A 17,090-nucleotide genomic window follows, 5' to 3' on the forward strand; every position below is an offset into this window, starting at 1 on the left:
TATTATTATGTTTTCTTCTCGGGCCTCTATAACTATATCTATTGTTCTTATTTTTGTTGTTGTTGTGTGATTTGGATTAATCCCCTCTACCACACGGAACCCCACTAATCTACTGACCGAACGCAAGAGGTGGCTAACAACAGACTCCATCCTATGCTAGCTTGCTACCGGTTGGCTTGGCTAGCTGTCTAAATCGCCGTGACCCTAAACCAACCTCTCCACTCACTGGACCCTTTTGAACACTCGACTAAGCATGCCTCTCCTTAATGTCAATATGTCTTGTCCATTGCTGTTCTGGTTAGTGTTTATTGGCTTATTTCACTGTAGAGCCTCTAGTCCTGCTCACTATACCTTATCCAACCTATTAGTTCCACCACCCACACATGCAATGACATCTCCTGGTTTCAATGATGTTTCTAGAGACAATATCTCTCTCTTCATCACTCAATACCTAGGTTTACCTCCACTGTATTCACATCCTACCTTACCTTTGTCTGTACATTATACCTTGATGCTATTTTATCGCCCCCAGAAACCTCCTTTTACTCTCTGTTCCAGACGTTCTAGACGACCAATTCTTATTGCTTTTAGTCGCACCCTTATTCTACTCCTCCTATGTTCCTCTGGCGATGTAGAGGTGAATCCAGGCCCTGCAGTGCCTAGCTCCACTCCTATTCCCCAGGCGCTCTCTTTTGACGACTTCTGTAACCGTAATAGCCTTGGTTTCATGCATGTTAACATTAGAAGCCTCCTCCCTAAGTTTGTTCTATTCACTGCTTTAGCACACTCTGCCAACCCGGATGTTCTAGTTGTGTCTGAATCCTGGCTTAGGAAGACCACCAAAAATTCAGACATTTTAATTCCAAACTACAACATTTTCAGACATGATAGAACTGCCAAAGGGGGCGGTGTTGCAATCTACTGCAAAGATAGCCTGCAGAGTTCTGTCCTACTATCCAGGTCTGTACCCAAACAATTTGAACTTCTACTTTTAAAAATCCACCTCTCTAAAAACAAGTCTCTCACCGTTGCCGCCTGCTATAGACCACCCTCTGCCCCCAGCTGTGCTCTGGACACCATATGTGAACTGATTGCCCCCCATCTATCTTCAGAGCTCGTGCTGCTAGGCGACCTAAACTGGAACATGCTTAACACCCCAGCCATCCTACAATCTAAACTTGATGCCCTCAATCTCACACAAATTATCAATGAACCTACCAGGTACCTCCCCAAAGCCTTAAACACGGGCACCCTCATAGATATCATCCTAACCAACTTCCCCTCTAAATACACCTCTGCTGTCTTCAACCAAGATCTCAGCGATCACTGCCTCATTGCCTGCATCCGTAATGGGTCAGCGGTCAAACGACCTCCTCTCATCACTGTAAAACGCTCCCTGAAACACTTCAGCGAGCAGGCCTTTCTAATCGACCTGGCCGGGGTATCCTGGAAGGATATTGACCTCATCCCGTCAGTAGAGGATGCCTGGATATTTTTTAAAAATGCCTTCCTAACCATCTTAAATAAACATGCCCCATTCAAGAAATTTAGAACCAGGAACAGATATAGCCCTTGGTTCTCCCCAGACCTGACTGCCCTTAATCAACACAAAAACGTCCTATGGCGTTCTGCATTAGCATCGAACAGCCCCCGTGATATGCAGCTGTTCAGGGAAGCTAGAAACCATTATACACAGGCAGTTAGAAAAGCCAAGGCTAGCTTTTTCAAGCAGAAATTTGCTTCTTGCAACACTAACTCAAAAAAGTTCTGGGACACTGTAAAGTCCATGGAGAATAAGAACACCTCCTCCCAGCTGCCCACTGCACTGAAGATAGGAAACACTGTCACCACTGATAAATCCACCATAATTGAAAATTTCAATAAGCATTTTTCTACTGCTGGCCATGCTTTCCACCTGGCTACTCCTACCCCTGTCAACAGCACTGCACCCCCAACAGCAACTCGCCCAAGCCTTCCCCATTTCTCCTTCTCCCAAATCCATTCAGCTGATGTTCTGAAAGAGCTGCAAAATCTGGACCCCTACAAATCAGCCGGGCTAGACAATCTGGACCCTTTCTTTCTAAAATTATCTGCCGAAATTGTTGCCACCCCTATTACTAGCCTGTTCAACCTCTCTTTCGTGTCGTCTGAGATTCCCAAAGATTGGAAAGCAGCTGCGGTCATCCCCCTCTTCAAAGGGGGGGACACTCTTGACCCAAACTGCTACAGACCTATATCTATCCTACCATGCCTTTCTAAGGTCTTCGAAAGCCAAGTCAACAAACAGATTACCGACCATTTTGAATCTCACCATACCTTCTCTGCTATGCAATCTGGTTTCAGAGCTGGTCATGAGCGTGGCTGAGGTGCACCCAAGGTCCTAAACGATATCTTAACCGCCATCAATAAGAAACATTACTGTGCAGCCGTATTCATTGATCTGGCCAAGGCTTTCGACTCTGTCAATCACCACATCCTCATCGGCAGACTCAACAGCCTTGGTTTCTCAAATGATTGCCTCGCCTGGTTCACCAACTACTTCTCTGATAGAGTTCAGTGTGTCAAATCTGAGGGTCTGTTGTCCGGACCTCTGGCAGTCTCTATGGGGGTACCACAGGGTTCAATTCTTGGACCGACTCTCTTCTCTGTATACATCAATGAGGTCGCTCTTGCTGCTGGTGAGTCTCTGATCCACCTCTACGCAGACGACACCATTCTGTATACTTCCGGCCCTTCTTTGGACACTGTGTTAACAACCCTCCAGGCAAGCTTCAATGCCATACAACTCTCCTTCCGTGGCCTCCAATTGCTCTTAAATACAAGTAAAACTAAATGCATGCTCTTCAACCGATCACTACCTGCACCTACCCGCCTGTCCAACATCACTACTCTGGACGGCTCTGACTTAGAATACGTGGACAACTACAAATACTTAGGTGTCTGGTTAGACTGTAAACTCTCCTTCCAGACCCATATCAAACATCTCCAATCCAAAGTTAAATCTAGAATTGGCTTCCTATTTCGCAACAAAGCATCCTTCACTCATGCTGCCAATCATACCCTTGTAAAACTGACCATCCTACCAATCCTCGACTTTGGCGATGTAATTTACAAAATAGCCTCCAATACCCTACTCAACAAACTGGATGCAGTCTATCACAGTGCAATCCGTTTTGTCACCAAAGCCCCATATACTACCCACCATTGCGACCTGTACGCTCTCGTTGGCTGGCCCTCGCTTCATACTCGTCGCCAAACCCACTGGCTCCATGTCATCTACAAGACCCTGCTAGGTAAAGTCCCCCCTTATCTCAGCTCGCTGGTCACCATAGCATCTCCCACCTGTAGCACACGCTCCAGCAGGTATATCTCTCTAGTCACCCCCAAAACCAATTCTTTCTTTGGCCGTCTCTCTTTCCAGTTCTCTGCTGCCAATGACTGGAACGAACTACAAAAATCTCTGAAACTGGAAACACTTATCTCCCTCACTAGCTTTAAGCACCAACTGTCAGAGCAGCTCACAGATTACTGCACCTGTACATAGCCCACCTATAATTTAGCCCTATCAACTACCTCTTTCCCAACTGTATTTAATTTATTTATTTATTTTGCTCCTTTGCACCCCATTATTTTTATTTCTACTTTGCACATTCTTCCATTGCAAAACTACCATTCCAGTGTTTTACTTGCTATATTGTATTTACCTTGCCACCAAGGCCTTTTTTTGCCTTCTCACCTCATTTGCTCACATTGTATATAGACTTGTTTATACTTTATTATTGACTGTATGTTTGTTTTACTCCATGTGTAACTCTGTGTTGTTGTATCTGTCGAACTGCTTTGCTTTATCTTGGCCAGGTCGCAATTGTAAATGAGAACTTGTTCTCAACTTGCCTACCTGGTTAAATAAAGGTAAAATAAATAAAAAAAAAAAAAAATTGTGATCATTTAGACTAGAACCCCTTCATTGTGATCATTTAGACTAGAACCCCTTTGTGATCATTTAGACTAGAACCCCTTCATTGTGATCATTTAGACTAGAACCCCTTCATTGTGATCATTTAGACTAGAACCCCTTCATGGTGATCATTTCGACTAGAACCCCTTCTTTGTGATCATTTAGACTAGAACCCCTTCTTTGTGATCATTTAGACTAGAACCCCTTCATTGTGATCATTTAGACTAGAACCCCTTCTTTGTGATCATTTAGACTAGAACCCCTTCATTGTGATCATTTAGACTAGAACCCCTTCATTGTGATCATTTAGACTAGAACCCCTTCATTGTGATCATTTCGACTAGAACCCCTTCTTTGTGATCATTTAAACTAGAACCCCTTCTTTGTGATCATTTAGACTAGAACCCCTTCATTGTCATCATTTAGACTAGAACCCCTTCATTGTGATCATTTAGACTAGAACCCCTTCATTGTGATCATTTAGACTAGAACCCCTTCATTGTGATCATTTAGACTACTCTGTTCTCCTGAACAATCAGTCATTAAACATTTTTAGGATGCAACACTTTTTCCAAAAATATTTCCAAAAAAGTACCTATAATACCACATCTTTTCAAATACTTGTCCCAAAGTGCTTTGCCTGGCTACCCAGACTCCGGGCAAACGCTACATCCACACACGTTAGTTTCTTCCCTGGAATGAGTCTGGATCTGAGTACCTCTCCGACCCTTCATCAATTGCAAACACATTCGGGGGTGTCTGATTGGTCTAGAATCTAATGGGTTGAACCAGACCCAGGACAAAGGCAGGTAAAACGGCGGTTTGAAAGTCTACAAAGCTGTCTTTTTTTTTTTCATTTATTTCACCTTTATTTAACCAGAACAAGTTCTCATCAAGGCAAAGGGTGGCTACTTTGAAGAATTTTTGTTAAACACTTTTTTGGTTACTACATGATTCCGTATGTGTTATTTCATAGTTTTGATGTCTTCACTATTATTCTACAATGTAGAAAATAGAAACATGAAGAAAAACCCTGGAATGAGTAGGTGTGTCCAAACTTTTGACTGGTATTGTGTATGTAATATATATTTTTAGGCTGTTTGAAAAAAACGAAAATTCCCTGTCTGTAACAGGCAGTGTGCTGTAGTCTCTCATTATTTAGGTTGAATACCTAGTGTGTGGGCTTATGTCTGCAGTGTTTCAGGCTGCGGTGAGCTGGGCCGTGCTGGGATGCTGTAGTCTCTCATTATTTAGGTTGAATACCTAGCGTGTGAGTCTAGGTCTGCAGTTGTTTGTTTCATATAAGGCTGCAGTGAGCTGGGCCGTGCTGGGATGCTGTAGTCTCTTGGTGGGGGAAGCAGGTCCTGGCTTCACTGTAGACCTAATGAGTGATTACCTCAGAGAGGACATCAGAACCACTGGCTGATGAAAGGAAGAGAGGTGTAGGAGGGATGGAGGAAGAGCAAGGGATAGAGAGGAAGTAGAGAGTGTTTGTAATTAGTCGCTTTGAGCCATGGGTAGCGAGGGACACTTGTGTATTCATGACACACAGACAGATAGGAAGAAAAACACCTACGGTTTCCTTAGCTACTCTTCCTTATCACAGTGGGAGGATAGAAAATGTCTTCCTATATGACTTACACTGTAATACTAGATTACAGACAATCTAATACTAATACTTGATCATTTTGTAATGTTACTAATCCGTACTACTGGATCACGTTCTAATACTACCAGTAATACTATGCTACCAGTAATACTATACTACCAGTAATACTATACTACCAGTAATACTATACTACCAGTAATACTTTTCCCAACCTTTGTTTCCAGTCAAACAAAAAGTTGTTGTTTTTGTTTGTAATAAACCCTTGTCTGTAATGAGCTAATAAGGAAAATGGCAGTTAGGATTAAGTGAGTGTTCAGCTGCTGTGCAGAGAGGAGTGTCTTGCCACAGTGCCAGTGGTGACATTGTAACTGGCAATGAGAAGTGCGTGTGTGTGGTGTCAGTGATGACATTGTAGCTGGCAATGAGAAGTGTGTTTGTGTGTGTGGTGCCAGTGATGACATTGTAATTGGCAATGGAAAGTGCGTGTGCGTGTGTGTGTGTGTGTGGTGCCAGTGATGACATTGTAGCTGGCAATGAGAAGTGTGTGTGTGGTGCCAGTGATGACATTGTAACTGGCAATGGAAAGTGTGTGTGTGTGTGGTGCCAGTGATGACATTGTAGCTGGCAATGAGAAGTGTGTGTGTGGTGCCAGTGATGACATTGTAACTGGCAATGGAAAGTGTGTGTGTGTGTGTGTGGTGCCAGTGATGACATTGTAACTGGCAATGGAAAGTGCGTGTGCGTGTGTGTGTGTGTGTGGTGCCAGTGATGACATTGTAGCTGGCAATGAGAAGTGTGTGTGTGGTGCCAGTGATGACATTGTAACTGGCAATGGAAAGTGTGTGTGTGTGGTGCCAGTGATGACATTGTAACTGGCAATGAGAAGTGTGTGTGTGTGTGTGGTGCCAGTGATGACATTGTAACTGGCAATGAGAAGTGTGTGTGTGTGTGGTGCCCTGTTTACATTGTAAGTGGCAGTACCCTGTTAGTGAATGCGTATCCCCCTCCAGCTAGGTAGGAAAATTGGCTGGCATGTTCCTCTCCGTGGCAGGTGAGGATGTAATTGTTTGCAGCGGTAGGACTGCAGCCTGAGGCGCTGTGCACAGAGCCAGCTTCTCTTTGACTGACAGATCCTATTCTTTCTCTCAAGCTCTCTCTCCTTTTACATTTACATGTGAGTCGTTAATCAGGGGAGTGCTAGTTGGGGAGCCGCACATCCACCACGTCTTCATTCCTTGTTAATGATCCTCTCGTGGAGGGGCTGAGGTGAGGAGAGGAGAGAGGAATAGATGGTCTGCTGTTGAGGTGTTGGCAGCAGTAGCGCTCTGTGTTAAGACATAGGACGGATGAAGTGTAAACAGACGTGAATGTGGAACTGAACTAAATTCTTTAAATGTTTGGGAAGGATGTATAGTAAGGCATTTGTGAAAATTCTATAGCAATATAGAGTGGGAAAGTAGCCGTGCGTTTGGACAATTATAAAACATCTGTCTTGTCCAGGACCGTAGTCTATGCAGACTGGTACGCCATAGCCAATCGGAGTCACAGTAGGCCCTCATACAAACAAGCCTTTTGCCACAGAGGCTCACCATCATTCACTTTGAACTGGACTGTGTGTTTACAGGCAGTAGAAATAAATGTAAATAGCACGGGAGTCCTCTTACATTTGGGAACTTTACGGTCTTATTGATCAAACAACCATGAAAATGTATGCTCTCACTCTTCCTCAGTTATGCACATCAAGAACAAAATCAACAACTAATGCTAGCCAGAGCAAGATGAGCTAAAATATGACGAAGGAACATTAGATAAACCTTTTCCTCTCAAATCCTTTCAGCTGGTTGGTCGTCAAAATTGCACTGATAAATGATGGGGAAGTGTAGCCTACTTGTCCTTTTGCAGCTTGCCTGCCTGGCTAAAGTTGGCTAGGTTGCTAGCTACTGGCTTGCGAAAGTATTCCCATCTTTCCTATTTTGTTGCCTTAGCCTGGAATTAAAAATATTATTTTTTTTTGGGGGGGGGGGGGGGGGGGGGGGGGTGTTGTGTCATGCTTCACTGTGGGGATGGTGTTCTCTGGGTGATGAGAGGTGTTGGATTTGCGCCAGACATGTAATTTTCCTTGATGGCCAAAAAACTCCATTTTAGTCTCATCTGACCAGAGAACCTTATTCCATATGTTTGTGGAGTCTCCCATATGCCTTTTGGCGAACACCAAATGTGTTTGCTTATTTTTTTCTTTAAGTAATGGCTTTTTTCAGGCCACTCTTCCATAAAGCCCAGCTCTGTGGAGTGTATGGCTTAAAGTGGTCCTATGGACAGATACTCCAATCTCCGCTGTGGAGCTTAGCAACTCCTTCAGGGTTATCTTTGGTCTCTTTGTTGACTCTCTGATTAATGCCCTCCTTGCCTGGTCCGTGAGTTTTGGTGGGCAGCCCTCTCTTGGCAGGTTTGTTATTGTGCCATATTCTTTCAATTTTTTTATAATGGATTTAATGGTGCTCCGTGATATATTTATTTTATAACCCAATCGTGATCTGTACTTCTCCACAACTTTGTCCCTGACCTGTTTCGAGAGCTCCTTGGTCTTCATGGTGCCGCTTGCTTGGTGGTGCCCCTTGCTTAGTGGTGTGGCAGTATTCAGACCCCTGGACCACTCCTGTGTTGTCTGGGTTGTGTGCTTCGAGCCACTGTCCTGTTGGAAGGTGAACCTGCGCTGACGTCTGAGATCCTGAGTATGGTGGAGCAGGTTTTCATCTCTCTACTTTGCGCTGTTTATCTTTCCCTCGGTCCTGACTAGTCTCCCAGTCCCTTCCTTTGAATAACATCCCCACAGCATGATGATGCCACTACCATGCTTCACCGTAGGGATGATACCAGGTTTCCTCCAGACCTCAATCTTGGTTTCATCAGCCCTTTTGTTGCCTTTTGGCAAACTCCAAGCGGGCTGTCATGTGATTTTTACTGAGGAGTGGCTTTCGTCTGGCCACTCTAGCGTAAAGGCCTGATTTGTAGAGTGCTGCAGATATGGTTGTCCTTCTGGAAGGTTGTCCCATCTTCACAGAGGAACTCTGGAGCCAATCAATGAATCAAATGTATTTATAAAGCCCTTTTTACATCAGCCGATGTCACAAAGTGCTGTACAGAAACCCAGCCTAAAACCCCAAACAGCAAGCAATGCAGATGTAGAAGCAAGGTGGCTAGGGAAAAACTACCTAGAAAGGCCAGAACGTCTTGTGACCGTAGCATAGGTGTAGGCATGTACGGCAGGACCAAATCGGAAAGATGGGTAGGAGCAAACCCATGTAATGCTTTGTAGGTTAGCAGTAACACCTTGAAATCAGCCCTAGCCTTAACAGAGTGATCATCAGGTTCTTTGTCACCTCCCTGATCAAGGCCCTTCTCCCCTGATTGCTCAGTTTGGCCGGGCGGCCAGCTCTAGGAACAGTCTTAGTGGTTCCAAACTTCTTCCATTGAAGAATGATAGAGGCCACTGTGTTCTTGGGGACCTTCAATGCTGCAGATAGTTTTTGGTAACCTTCCCCAGATCTGTGCCTCGACACAATCCTGTCTCTGAGCTCTACGGACAATTCCTTCAACCTCATGGCTTGGTTTTTGCTCTGACATGCACTGTCAACTGTGGGATATTATGTAGACAGGTGTGTGCCTTTCCAAAATCATATCCAATCAGTTGAAGAGTGGAGAGAGGATGGAGAATGGAATGAAGGAGAAGAAAGCATAAGTGAGTTGGGAGGTACGACTGGGTCACGTCCATAGATACAGAACAAAAAGACTGAACGACTGGGTCGCGTCCATAGATACAGAACAAAAAGGCTGAATGACTGGGTCGAGTCCATAGATACAGAACAATAAGACTGAATGACTGGGTCGCGTCCATAGATACAGAACAATAAGACTGAACGACTGGGTCGCGTCCATAGATACAGAACCATAAGACTGAACGACTGGGTCGAGTCCATAGATACAGAACAATAAGACTGAACGACTGGGTCGCGTCCATGGATACAGAACAAAAAGACTGAACGACTGGGTCGAGTCCATAGATACAGAACAATAAGACGACTGGGTCGCGTCCATAGATACAGAACCAATAAGACTGAACGACTGGGTCGCGTCCATAGATACAGAACAATAAGACTGAATGACTGGGTCGCGTCCATAGATACAGAACAATAAGACTGAACGACTTGGTCGCGTCCATAGATACAGAACAATAAGACTGAATGACTGGGTCGAGTCCATAGATACAGAACAATAAGACTGAATGACTGGGTCGCGTCCATAGATACAGAACAATAAGACTGAATGACTGGGTCGAGTCCATAGATACAGAACAATAAGACTGAACTACTGGGTCGCGTCTATAGATACAGAACAAAAAGACTGAATGACTGGGTCGAGTCCATAGATACAGAACAATAAGACTGACTGACTGGGTCGCGTCCATAGATACAGAACAAAAAGACTGACTGACTGGGTCACGTCCATAGATACAGAACAATAAGACTGAACGACCGGGTCGCGTCCATAGATACAGAACAATAAGACTGAATGACTGGGTCGAGTCCATAGATACAGAACAAAAAGACTGTACGACTGGGTCGAGTCCATAGATACAGAACAAAATGACTGAACGACTGGGTCGAGTCCATAGATACAGAACAAAAAGACTGAACGACTGGGTCGAGTCCATAGATACAGAACAAAAAGACTGAACGACTCCATAGATACAGAACAAAAAGACTGAATGACTGGGTCGCGTCCATAGATACAGAACAAAAAGACTGAACGACTGGGTCGAGTCCATAGATACAGAACAAAAAGACTGAACGACTGGGTCGCGTCCATAGATACAGAACAAAAAGACTGAACGACTGGGTCGCGTCTATAGATACAGAACAATAAGACTGAATGACTGGGTCGAGTCCATAGATACAGAACAAAAAGACTGAACGACTGGGTCGAGTCCATAGATACAGAACAAAATGACTGAACGACTGGGTCGAGTCCATAGATACAGAACAAAAAGACTGAACGACTGGGTCGAGTCCATAGATACAGAACAAAAAGACTGAACGACTGGGTCGCGTCCATAGATACAGAACAAAAAGACTGAATGACTGGGTCGAGTCCATAGATACAGAACAATAAGACTGAATGACTGGGTCGAGTCCATAGATACAGAACCAATAAGACGACTGGGTCGCGTCCATAGATACAGAACAATAAGACTGAATGACTGGGTCGAGTCCATAGATACAGAACAAAAAGACTGAACGACTGGGTCGCGTCTATAGATACAGAACAAAAAGACTGAACGACTGGGTCGCGTCTATAGATACAGAACAATAAGACTGAATGACTGGGTCGAGTCCATAGATACAGAACAAAAAGACTGAACGACTGGGTCGCGTCTCTGGCAACCAAACCATCAGATCGAACGACCAGTCTGCTTGGGAAGCAACCCTAGATTTGTTTTAGAACTATATCTTGTGGAAGGATGAATTAGTGTGAATAAATTAATCAAAATAACGTTTTTAATGAAAATATGTCAATGATTATTTGAATATGTTGGTAACCCATTGTATAAAAGTGATATTGCCCTGGAAGCCGGTGTTTGGAGGATATATTGGCTAGTCACAAACTCTCTAGATGACACGTAAACAGCTTAACAACACCTGTGCCAATATATGTTAATATTCTGTTAACTCATAGCCAAATAATGTTGTTGACTCTTCCTACACTCGTATTTGTGGCCAAAACATAAATGGGAGTAAAAATAAAACAGTTTAAAAAAACTCAACCTCAAAGTTGTATCTCAAACAGACAGTTTAAAAAAAAACGCTATTTCCTCATAGATGATGATGTCATCCCTCCTAAGGAGGATAAGCTGGCCAATCAGCGGTCTACTCGCATTAGTATTTGTAGTGACCGGTATACACCCAAACCATTCTATTGTTGGGGTACGCCCATACCATTCCAACACAGAAAATATGCTTTTTAACTTAATTATAATTCTTTGGAAGGAAAACAATTTCACTCATATTGCAATAAATTATAGGTCATATTTCATAGAAATCTGGAAACATTGGACATTTACTTGTAGATGATTAGCCTACAGTGGAGCAGCATGGATAGAGATGCTTACAGAGGACACAACTTGCCGTGTGTGTGAAAGGTCACTGCTGTCATACACAGAGCAGATGAAGGGATTCAGCTGTGAGATGATATTTGTCAGTGGATGGTCGGGGGGCTGGAACATCGTTAATATTATTTGTACAATGCAAATTGACCACAACTAAGTCCAAAAATAGATTGTATTTGAAAATAAAAATAATTTCATTACCTTGATTGAAACTTCTTTTTTTTCTTTTTTCAAGGGAATACTTGGTGAACAGATTTCCTATTTATTTATTGTTTTGGCTACATCCCAGTGGTTTTTGCCTTAATTTTTAATTTTTTTTTAACAAAAACTACCCCAACACCCTTCCCAACCCCTTAAAAACAGTTTTGGGGGGCAAAAAAAAAGCACATTTAAAAAAAACGTTATTTAACTAGGCAAGTCGGTTAAGAACTAATTCTTATTTACAATGACAGCCTAGGAACAGTGGGTTAACTGCCTTGTTCAGGGGCAGAACGACAGATTTTTACCTTGTCAGCTCAGAGATTCGATCTAGCAACCTTTTGGTTACTGGCCCAACGCTCTAACCACTAGGTTACCTGCTGGTTACTGGCCCAACGCTCTAACCACTAGGCTACCTGCTGGTTACTAGTCCAACGCTCTAACCACTAGGCTACCTGCTGGTTACTAGTCCAACGCTCTAACCACTAGGCTACCTGCAGCCCCTAAACTGACTTACGGGTCGGTTTAGGCCCACAGGCCGTCTGTTGCCGACCGCTGCCCTAAATGGTCCTTATGTTATTAGGAGTCAACCTTCACTGACATCCAACTGTTCCCCCTATCTAGTGGCTTGATCTATCCAGGCTTAGCTCATGTTATCAAACACCCTGGAAACTAGACCAATCAAGTGTGTGTGTGTTTACAGTAGGTGTATGTGTGAATGTCTGTAAGAAAGAAAACAATTAGAAGGAGCAAACAGGAGAAAGGGAGTCAATACGACAATGTGACTTGTTCTCTTGTCAGACAGAGAGGCTAGCTACATACTGCTGGCTCTTTGATTGCAGTGTGGTTTCCATCTTGGTGGAGTCATTTCCATAGTTAAGTGCCTGTCAGGCCCAGTTCATTTTCTTCCCCTCTGTAGGGCTAATGAGTTCACTACGAGCAGCGGAGGACAGGACAAACTGCATGGGGCTCAATGCTGCAAGAGAGCCATTCAAAGGAAGACACACACACACACACACACACACACTGGAGCTTTCTGCAATTTACATCACAATTATAGGCAGGCAGGACTCAGTCACAGTGGTGTACAGCTCTACTCTCATTGCTGACTAGACGAAGGGTAGCTGCAGTCTAAATATTTAGCTTCTGACTTGGGGAAAAATGTCAGCGCGTTCTCTCTTTCAATCACAGTTTCGACAGGAGTGAATATGAGGCCCTGTCTTGTGTCGCTGCAAAGTCAGTTCCTCTCTGAAATGTAGAAATGTCATCATACTGGTTAGAACGTCTCACTCTCTCTCCAGATGATTTGGTGTTTTGCCATACTAGTAGGTTTCCTCTTTGGCAACTTCTGTTCTTTATAGAACTACATTTCCCTTTATGAAAACTGGTTCACTGTGTTTGAAATTACCAGGTAAAGATACCCAACCTCTCTGTTCTCAACGGAAAGTTGTTACCACCCACTCACATCTCCCATCCCCCATTGTTGTTGACTTTGAGACTAGTTTACATCCTGGTTTGGTTTTGCATAATGGTTCCTGAGAGGTCAAGTTCACTTCCTGTTGTGAGACTGTGACATGGCATATCTGCCCAGTATCACTGTGGGTTGAACGTAAACACTGTGAGATCTTTCCCAAATTAGAGCCATTCCAGCCTGGACCCAGATCTGTTTGTGCTGACTTACAAACTGCTATGGCCACAATGACTGTTCACAACGACCATATGAGTTGGCCATACAGCGCAAACAGACCTGGGACTAGGCTAGAGCCATTACAGTTGATAGAAAACTGCACTTCCCATTTTGGGAACCAACCACCATGTGTGACTGTAAACCAATGGTGTTTTGTGTTACAACAGTCCTTAACAACAGTCTGGAAAGCTCCTCCATACAGCTCTCTGTGGTGTGGTGTTGTTTTAGTAGAGCTCTCGGCGGTGTGGTGTTTTAGTAGAGCTCTCGGCGGTGTGATGTTGTTTTAGTAGAACTCTCGGTGGTGTGGTGTTTTAGTAGAGCTCTCAGTGGTGTGGTGTTGCTTTAGTAGAGCTCTCGGCGGTGTGGCGTTTTAGTAGAGCTCTCGGCGGTGTGATGTTGTTTTAGAAGAACTCTCGGTGGTGTGGTGTTGCTTTACTGTTCTGTTCCATGATAATGGGGTTGAGTTGTAGCGTTGCATGTGGCTGGTGGCTAGTTAAACCCAGAGTCATATATTTAAATACATGGCTCTTTTTAAACCCATAAAGTGTCCCTGTGGCCTCACTGGCATAGCAGTGGTATGTGGTGGTTTTATCTATAGCAAAGCAGCACTTAGCCAGTCAGTCACACTGCAGCTAGAGACCAGAGTAAGCTGGGAGGATATACTGCTGGTTGGGGTACCTCCTCCTCTACTGGGATGTGTCTATAGCACCCAGTCAGTCACACTGCAGTCAGAGCAGCTAGAGACCAGAGTAAGCTGGGAGGATATACTGCTGGTTGGGGTACCTCCTCCTCTACTGGGATGTGTCTATAGCACCCAGTCAGTCACACTGCAGTCAGAGAGGGCAGGTTCTGGTAGGGCAGCGACGGCAGGTTCAGGTAGAGAGTGTCAGCCTCGCATTTGATGCGTATGTTTTGAGAGGGGGGGACCTTTACGGCATTCCATACAGGACAGGGTGGAGAAGTTTAGCCTGGCTGATGCAAGTCTGTCACTTTAGCCAGGCAAGGAGAGGTACGGTTACATCACAGCTATGCCGCTGCTGTTTGGGACAAGAGGTCCCGAATGTATGTGCTCTCTGCCCTCTGACACATGTTACTGGTGTTTGTGTTCCTGCCTGCGTCCTGTCCACCTCTGGTTCTTCTACCTGCCAGCCATTAGCTGCCCAGTTGACCTAGTCCATGGGAATGGAGATTATTTTCCAGGGAAACCACAACCACTCTCCTCATGGTTGGATTAATGCAGATGACCACCGGTATTAACAGGTCAAACTTTCCACCGATTGACACTCCCCTCGTTAATCTGTGATACATGATGAATGATGATTATGAGTTATTATTCTGCCACGCTAAATCTCCCATTAATATAGTGAGAGGATCAGACGAGGTGAGAGGGAAATGAGTTGAGAGGAGCAAATGAGTGCGAGAGAAATTAGTTGAGAGGAGCAGACGAGTGAGAGAGAAATGAGTTGAGAGGAGCAGATGAGGTGAGAGGAGCAGACGAGGTGAGAGGAGCAGACGAGGTGAGAGGAGCAGACGAGGTGAGAGGAGCAGACGAGGTGAGAGGAGCAGACGAGGTGAGAGGAGCAGACGAGGTGAGAGGAGCAGACGAGGTGAGAGGAGCAGACGAGGTGAGAGGAGCAGACGAGGTGAGAGGCAGACGAGGTGAGAGGCAGACGAGGTGAGAGGCAGACGAGGTGAGAGGCAGACGAGGTGAGAGGCAGACGAGGTGAGAGGCAGACGAGGTGAGAGGCAGACGGGTTGAGAGGAGCAGACGAGTGAGAGAGAAATGAGTTGAGAGAAGCAGATGAGGTGAGAGAGAAACGAGTTGTGAGAGGAGCAGGTGAGGTGAGAGGGAGACGAGGTGAGAGAGTGGTGAGATACAGGGACAGCTGACAGACAGATAGGCTAGACTCGAGTGGGCAGCAGAATCATTTAGGCTAGATAAATCACAGAAACTGGAGTAGGCCGTTTTTGAAAATGCATGTCTTTGTGTAAGTGTTGGAGTGTCTGTCTGTCAGTATGTCTGTGTAACTGTCAGTGTGTGTGTGTGTGTGTGTATCTGTTAGTGTGTCTGTGTAACTGTCAGTGTGTGTGTGTATCTGTTTGTGTGTGTAACTGTTTGTTTGTGTGTGTGTGTGTATCTGTTAGTGTGTCTGTGTAACTGTCAGTGTGTGTGTGTATCTGTTTGTGTGTGTAACTGTTTGTTTGTGTGTGTGTGTGTGCATAACAGCAGATAAAAACAAGCTTCACATCAGTGGTTTTTCCACAGCGCTCCTCCCAGATCATGAAATGTGAATAAGGCTCGACTGTCTCGTCTTCAGCTTAGCAATGCGTTCTCCTCTCTCTACCTGCAGACAAAGACTAGACCATAACCCTGCTGAGGTGTGTGTGCACTAAAGTAGGAAAGGGGGGAGGAGTGGTCATGTATTGTAGCTGTGTGATCATTATTAAGGAGGGTTTTGGTAGATAATATACTATTGTCTGGTTGCATTTTCCTGATCAGTATTTTCCTTTCTCACTCTCTCCCTGTCTCGCTCCCTCTCTCTCTCTCTCTCTCTCTCTCTCTCTCTCTCTCTCTCTCTCTCTCTCTCTCTCTCTCTCTCTCTCTCTCTCTCTCTCTCTCTCTCTCTCTCTCTCTCTCTCTCTCTCTCTCTCTCTCTCTCTCTCTCTCTCTGTCTCTCTTTCTCTCTCTCTCTCTGTTTCTCTCTCTCTCTCTCTCTCTCTCTCTCTCATTGTCTCTCTTTCTCTCTCTCTCTCTCATTGTCTCTCTTTCTCTCTCTCTTTCTCTCTCTCTTTTTCTCTCTCTTTTTCTCTCTCTCTCTCCCTGTCTCTCTCTCTCTCTCTCTCTCTCTCTCTCTCTCCCTGTCTCTCTTTCTCTCTCTCCCTCCAGGTGAGACAGAGGAAGTCCGGTCTGTAGTCTGGGGGGCTCGGTCAGAGGGGAGCGTATGAGGAGTCAGAGAGCAGAGGATACCCCTGATCTGTCCTGATATCACAGAGCCACACCGGCAACGCACCCGGAAACGCACCCGAAAACTCACCTGGCAAAGCACCTGAAAACTCACCCGAAAACTCACCCGGCAACGCACCCGAAAACTCACCCGAAAACTCACCCGGGCCACAAAAGGAGACAAACAAGGAGCCCCCACTCCTCCTGCAGGCATGGTAAGTAGTGTGTGTGTGTGTGTGCTTGCATGAGTGTGTGTTTCTGCCTGTGCAAGTGCTTCCTGTCAGAATGTGTATGATGAGTGAGGAGTATCAATATGTTAATCTATTCTGTTTCTACAGTAGACATACAGCTCAATACAGTTATTGAGTTATTGTTCGGTGGAGATACTTGTTTAACCTGGGAAGTCTGCAGCATCCATGCTTTTTATTTATTTAACATATTTTACTGGGCAGTTCAGTTGAAAACAAAGTCTTATTTACAACGATGGCCTGGAAAGTGGAAAGAGGCAAAAGGCCAGCATAGATGGTCCCT

The 17,090-nt window shown here is 44.7% G+C and overlaps 1 protein-coding gene across 9 annotated transcripts in view; it reads left to right on the top strand.

The window, feature by feature from the left end:
• The window catches only part of LOC110536984 (spermatid perinuclear RNA-binding protein), a 192,497-nt gene that overhangs the window by 110,190 nt on the left and 65,217 nt on the right, over positions 1 to 17,090 (top strand). For 7 of the 9 annotated variants that reach the window (XM_036936946.1, XM_036936945.1, XM_036936948.1 and 4 more), the window contains one exon: positions 16,503 to 16,774. In XM_036936946.1, the coding sequence (XP_036792841.1) occupies positions 16,772 to 16,774 (3 nt within the window). In that variant the 5' untranslated portion in view covers positions 16,503 to 16,771. Of the gene's footprint in view, positions 1 to 15,973; positions 15,995 to 16,502; positions 16,775 to 17,090 lie in introns of those variants that run through there. The other 2 variants (XM_036936949.1, XM_036936953.1) reach the window with 2 other exon arrangements.

This window comes from Oncorhynchus mykiss, chromosome 12, assembly GCF_013265735.2.
Source record: "Oncorhynchus mykiss isolate Arlee chromosome 12, USDA_OmykA_1.1, whole genome shotgun sequence".
NCBI classification, from domain to species: Eukaryota; Metazoa; Chordata; class Actinopteri; order Salmoniformes; family Salmonidae; genus Oncorhynchus; species Oncorhynchus mykiss.